Source organism: Poecilia latipinna, unplaced genomic scaffold, assembly GCF_001443285.1.
Source record: "Poecilia latipinna isolate Pla-1442-1.1 unplaced genomic scaffold, P_latipinna-1.0 Scaffold1522, whole genome shotgun sequence".
In the NCBI taxonomy this organism is placed as follows: Eukaryota; Metazoa; Chordata; class Actinopteri; order Cyprinodontiformes; family Poeciliidae; genus Poecilia; species Poecilia latipinna.
The window spans coordinates 153,634-160,198 of NW_015114138.1; the positions used below are offsets into that span (position 1 = coordinate 153,634).

General features: G+C 43.0%; 1 protein-coding gene across 1 annotated transcript in view; it reads left to right on the top strand.

Moving 5' to 3' along the window:
• Positions 1-5,378, top strand: part of LOC106963342 (BTB/POZ domain-containing protein 7) — a 15,005-nt gene extending 9,627 nt beyond the window's left edge. The window contains exons 2-3 of the mRNA XM_015058208.1: positions 367-572; positions 4,145-5,378. Of these exons, the coding sequence (XP_014913694.1) occupies positions 491-572; positions 4,145-5,343 (1,281 nt within the window). The 5' untranslated portion in view covers positions 367-490 and the 3' untranslated portion in view covers positions 5,344-5,378. The remainder of the gene's footprint in view (positions 1-366; positions 573-4,144) is intronic.
• Positions 5,379-6,565: the final 1,187 nt, after the last annotated feature.

Below are 6,565 nucleotides of genomic sequence, written 5' to 3' on the forward strand. Positions count from 1 at the left end.
CTGTATTCTTGTAATATTATGACTTTATTCTCGTGATATTTCAACGCCATTCTCCTACTAGTATAACTGTATTCTTGTAATATTATGACTTTATTCTCGTGATATTTCAACGCCATTCTCCTACTAGTATAACTGTATTCTTGTAATATTAAAATATATTAAAAAAAAGTAAGTCTGACCCTAATATATCATCGTAAAGTTGACCTGATGTCTAACAGGTCACTCTAAACTGTGGAAGGGAGTGCATTGGTGGAAAACAAATCCAGATATGCCAAAACTTAAACCAAAAATTCGATTACATTGAGATGCTAGGCGCAGTCTGACTTTAGCTTTCTGTCATCTTTCCTCCATTTTCTCGGGGTTCAGCGGCCGGGGCCTGAGGCTCGGAGGAGGCTTCAGGAGGTCCATGCCCGACCCCCACAGCTGAGGACCGAGCAGGATGACTCACCACCAGGGGGGCCCCCCAAACAACAAATGAAGAGACGTAAGGATGGGGGCCAATGGATCCAGTTATCCACACTCCTGCTCCCCGCGCATCGGAGGAAACACACAGACGCAGCAGACCTTTATAGGTAAGTTCATTTAGCTTCTCCATGCTGCGTTAAACTATTCCTGTCACTTCTCATGTAGGTTAAAAAAAAAATTTTTCTGCGTAATAAACCAGTATATATGTCTATCCTTCCTACAAATGCATACTAATAGGGCTCTGCCATACACTTACTCACACTTTAGATTAGATTAACCTGCTTCCATGGCAACTGATGGTGCAGGAGGTGAATAATTTTGTGCATAAGAGCTCTTGAACCGGGCTGTTGACTCAGAGCCGAGGCTGGAGCATTAGCAGGCTCTTCCAAGTGCCTTTCTCTGCCGCTTGGCCTTGTTTTGAAGCATAGTGAAAGGCTGGCGAGCAAAGAAATGCAATTTCAAATCTCATTGACCAGAATGACATCACAAGAGTTATTTTTATTATTTCAGACCCTGTGGACTCACAATATGTTTGCGTGAGATTTTATTTTATTAGGGCTGTAGCTCATTTCAGTAATCAGTTGTTCTGATGATTAATCGATTAATCGGGTAAAAGAAATTAGCATATTTTACAGATTTTTTTTATTTATTTAACCACTTAAACCTTTTTATGCAATTTTACAAATACATTAAAAGATGCAAGCAAAAACCAATAATTCAGTTCCTTTTTTAAATGAAATAAATATTTTATTGCCTAAAATGCAACAGAAGTTCTTTTAGTTAATTTACATGGGTGAAAATTATTTTTGTACAATTTTGGTTTTGTTGGTGCTCCGACTGTTTTGTTTTCAGCAAATGGCTTTTTCTGAGTCTCCACTTAGCGATTAATCGATTACTAAATTAGTGACTGTTCTTAACCCAACTAATTGTTTCAGCCCTATATTAGATTCTTCGTGGTCATAGTATGTTTTGTGACCTTATGCTATGATAGTGCTGCAACAAACGATTGTTTTAGTAATCAGTTATTCTGTTGCTTATTGTGACTAATCGATCGATTAATCGGATTTTTTCATCAAATTGCCTTTTTAAAACATCTGTTTACTCCAGTTAACGATTAACTGATTATTTCAATAATGGATTCCTCACGATTAATCCGATTAATCGCTTCAGTCCTAAACTTTACATGAGAAGTAGCCGTGTGCAAGCTGCCCTTTGAAATGTGACCGTGGTTTTAAACAGCTTCTCTGACAGAACAGGGTGTTATTTTGCTGTGATAGCTGGTTTTAGAGTTGAATTGAACCCTCACTGTCTTCTTGAAGGAAGAGAAAGAGACTTCTTTGATCTTCCTGTGGAGTTATCATGAGCTTCGTCTGAGAGGTTAAAGTTTCGGTTTCTAAATGAGTCGAGCCCCAGTTTCTTTGAGCGGAGGGGGGTGGGGGGACTTCAGAGTGAATGTATTGTAGAAGAGCCAAATGATCTCCGTTGCCTGTGGTGTCCTGGAGCCGCTCAGTTGATCTGGCCCGGCCACAGATGATTCAGAGTTCCAGTGATTACTATGTGGGTCACATTGATGGATGCTGACAGGAGGTCAGGCGAAGAGGATCTCCTTGGCAGAGCCTCTGCTGATGTACCCACGCTGTCTCAAGCCCAACATAACTGCCATTTAGTGGAACAGATTGGTCTAAATCTGTGAAAATGGCTTAAAGTTTATAGGGCTGAAATGATTAATCAGCTGAATCGTGATTAATCGATTATCAAACGTAACCGTCAACTAAATTAGTAATTGGACAAACATTAACCGGAGATTCTAAAATGTGTCATTTACTGACAGAACACCCTCAATTAAGCCACAATTACATTAAAATTATTGTTTATTTTGCATTAAATATGAAAAAATGACCCAGAACTCATCATATGGCTTAGTTTTACCTTCACCTGTTCAAATCCTTTTAATTAGGCACCTTTTTGTTTCTATTTATTAACTAGTTGATCCAAAAAATAGTCAACAGATCAACCCCAACAGAGTACTGATAAGTGTTTTGCATGTTTTAAATGATTTGTAGCATCATTCACTACAAATAATCTAGTGTACACCAGAGGAGTTCTTTGTTATTGCATTTATGGCAATAAAACGTTTATTTTCTTATTCAAAAATGAAGTTAATTGTTTATTTTAATATAATATAAAGTAAGCTTAAGTAGTTAAATGAAAAATCTGCCAAATTTGGCAATTTTTTTCATCCTATTTGATTAATCGTCAGAATATTTGATAGACTAATGATCGTTACTTGCAGCCCTAAAAGTTCACGAAGGAGCACAGCGTCTTGATTTACTGTTGCTCTGTGAGGAACCAATTTGTGCTCTGAAATCAAAAGAAACGGGGATCCTGGGTGTCTTGCGTTGCCGCTGAACGTGATCCAGGTGCCTGATCAGGCAGCGTGCGCCCAACCTGCAAGGGATGCCAGAGGCAGGTTGTACTTCTGTGTGTCCGCCTGCAGCAGTACCTCTGGTATGACTACAGAAACTCAATCAAATCTTTTTTGCTATTGGTTTGCCTACAACTGGATGCCATGAGTGGTGTTTGGTTCTGTTCAGGCTTGTGGAGCCAACACAGATTATTCACACACACTCATGGGTAATTTAGAGCCTAATGGAGAGCTTCTGGGCAGTGGGAGGAAGACCAAATGTCTGCAGAGAACCCACACAGGCTCCAGGAGAACATTAATAAATCATACCCAGAGGCTCACGCCAAGATTCAAAGAAAAGCTAGCATCCACATCACCTTGGACCCTTTTAGCAGATTAGCACTAAGGGTGTTTTCACATCTCGTAGTCTGCTAGATTTGGTTTAGTTGGGGACCAAAGTTGCAACATTTGTTACATTTTCAGCTGGTGTGGTTTCTTTTCTCATTTCACTGTCAAATCAAACCTTTTAAAAAAAACAACAGGAAATGTCACAAAAACCTGTGAAAAGGAACATGAGTACAGCGTCCTTTTTTTTGTAAAATGTAAACAAAAATTGAGTAACGTCAGATTTTAGCGTTTCTTTTTCGTCTTTGGTAAAAGACCACAAACTATTTCTCCTTCTAGCGCTAGACTCACACGTTTGTTTTGGTTGCATTTACCCAGAATGCCCTGCGCTATTGTCCGCTTCCTGCTTTTGGAGCAGTCTCTGGCCCGCTTGGCTTTCACATTCATTCAAATTGCATCAGAGTTCACTTTAACAGAGGTTTGTAGGTAGATTAGAGTTTTCTGTTTTGGCCCACATCAGAGTTGCGTATTCCCACCTCTCCTAACGAACTGGACTTTCCAGATAAACAAACTGGATTTTGATTGAAGTGAACTAAACCAAAGCTCCAGCTTACATTCAGACAACACTACAGTTCATATCAATGATATAAACATACTGCTGCATCTCAGTAAATCAGAATATAGAGCTTCATAATGATGCTAGCCCAACTTTTGGAGCTCTTACAGCTTTAAATCTGCTAGGAAGTCTTTCTTTGGTCATTTTTCCAGAGAACATTTCAGGCAAAAAGATCATTATCTGCCAAAGTCAGAATCGGTACATCAGGCTTTATAGATCATTAATCGGCCAGAAAACTGCAATCAGCGCACCCCTAAAAATAAACCAAAACACTGCTTCCTCCTTTCTTATTTCTTCCTGTGCTTTTATTCCAGGAACGTCTTCGTACTCCCAACAGGGTTATGGCTGGGAGTCCAAGCTGTACAGCCTGGAGCACGGCCATGAGCGACCAGCGGACAGGAAGAAGAAGAGCCTGGGTCTGGCGACGCTCAAACGGCGGTTCATCAAAAGGAGGAAGTCCAGCCGCTCAGCGGACCACGCCCGGCAGATGCGGGAGCTCCTGTCTGGTTGGGATGTCCGCGACACCAACGCCCTGGCGGAGGAGTACGAGGGAACCGCCGCCCTCAAGGAGCTGAGCTTCCAGGCCAGCCTGGCCCGTGCCGAGGCCCCCAGCCTGCAGCGCGACCTGGCCGCGCTCTATCAGCACAAGTACTGCACTGACGTGGATCTCATCTTCCAGGGAACCTGCTTCCCGGCTCACCGCGCCATCCTGGCCGCCCGCTGCCCCTTCTTCAAGACCCTGCTGTCCTCTTCTCCTGGTTACGGCGCCGAGGTCCTCATGGACGTCGACACGGCCGGCATCGACGTGCCCATGTTCTCTGCTCTGCTTCATTACCTGTACACGGGGGAGTTCGGGGTGGGCGGAGCCGAGGACAGCCGGCTGCAGAACGTGGACGTGTTGGTTCAGCTCAGCGAGGAGTTCGGTACGCCCAACTCCCTGGAAGCAGACATGAAGGGCTTGTTTGACTACATGTGCTACTACGACGCTCTGCTCAGCTTCTCCTCTGACTCGGAGATGATCGACGGCTCTAACGAGAGAGGGGCAGTCGCCGCGGTGCCGACGGGCGGCTTAGGAAGCAGTGGCGGCGGCGGGGCGACTCCAGAGGAGGACCTCAGGGCCCACAAGGCCATCCTCTCTGCGCGCTCGCCGTTCTTCAGGAACCTTTTGCAGAGGCGCATTCGCACAGGGGAGGAAATGACGGAGCGCACGCTGCAGACGCCCACCAGGATAGTTTTGGACGAGTCCATCATCCCACGGAAATACGTGCAGGTTATCCTGCACTGCATGTACACGGACGTGGTTGACCTGGGGCTGGTGCTGCGCGGCAGCCCGTCGTCTTGCAGTTTGGGCGAGGTGCAGGCCCTCGTTTCAGGGTGCAGGGGGGCGAGCACGCGCACGGAGGAGGCCATGGAGCTCTACCACATCGCACTGTTTCTGGAGTTCAGCATGCTTGCTCAAGGTAGGAAACCATCTGCACATGGACACGGCGAAAGTAACCAGAGATCTGTGTGAGGCTGGAGTGATTAATCGTGATTAATCATAAATTTAAATAATTGTCATCTAATTTAGTAATCGATTAATCTTTAAGTAGAGTACACAGACTTAAAAAAAAGGCAATTTGTTGAACGAACAACGGTAACTAAGCCAAAATTATACTCAACATATTTACAGGTTGAATAAACTTTGCCTGTAAAATAAGTTTTACCCAGAATACGGTTGAAAGTAACCGGAGATCTGTGTAGAGCTGAAACAATTAATCGTGATTAATCAATCATTTAAATAATCACCAGCTAATTTAGTAATTGATTAATAGTTAACTAGAGTGTAGTTACAGACTAAAAAATGCCATTTGCAGAAATAACGTATTCAGAGGAGTAATTAAGCCAAAACTGTACAAAAAATAAACACATTTTGCATCTGAAATAAAAAACAACCTTTATCTGTAAATATGTTCTACACAGAAATCCCCAAGTGGCATTTTTAGCTTCACCTCTTCCAAATTATTTCCTTTCCTTTCTCTGCTAGATTTTTACTTATTTTCTATTCTTCCTCCCTCCTGTCCTTCCTTCCTTTCTGCCTTCCTTACTGGATTCTTTCTATTCTTCCTTTTCTTTGCTAGATTCTTCCTTTGTCCTCTTCCTTTGCTATTCTTCTTCCCTTCTCATCGCTCCTTCCTCCGTTCCATCCTTGTTTTTTCCATCCTTAATCCCTTACTTATTTTAATTTCATCCTTCCTTTGTTAGTTCTTTCCTTCCTATTCTCCCTTCTTTCCTATCTCCCCATCTGCCCATCTGTCCTTCCTTCCCATCTTCCCTTACTTCCTTTGCTAGATCTTTTCTCCCTGCCTTCTCTTCCTCCCTTCCTGTTTTTCCTTCCTCTATTCCTATCCTTCCTCTCTTTGCTAGGTCCTTCCTTCCTTCTTTTCTCTGTTCCTATCCTTCCTTTCCCTTTCTGTCCTCCTTTTTTTGTTCCATCCTTCCATTATGTCCTTCTCTCCTCTTTTTAAACATACCAGTCTCATTGTCTTTTATTGTTTCCTCTCTTCTGGTGTTTTTGTCCAGTTTGAGGTTTAGCGCAGCCAGAATTTTTATGATCTGTAAATTTGCTGATGTGTTGTGTTGTGTAACCCAGTGAATTGTTAGTTTGGTCTCATTCCTCAGTAATTCCTTCCTTCCTGTTCGGTCACTACCGCTGAAATAAACCCTCAACTCGGAGTGCGATAACAAATCATCCT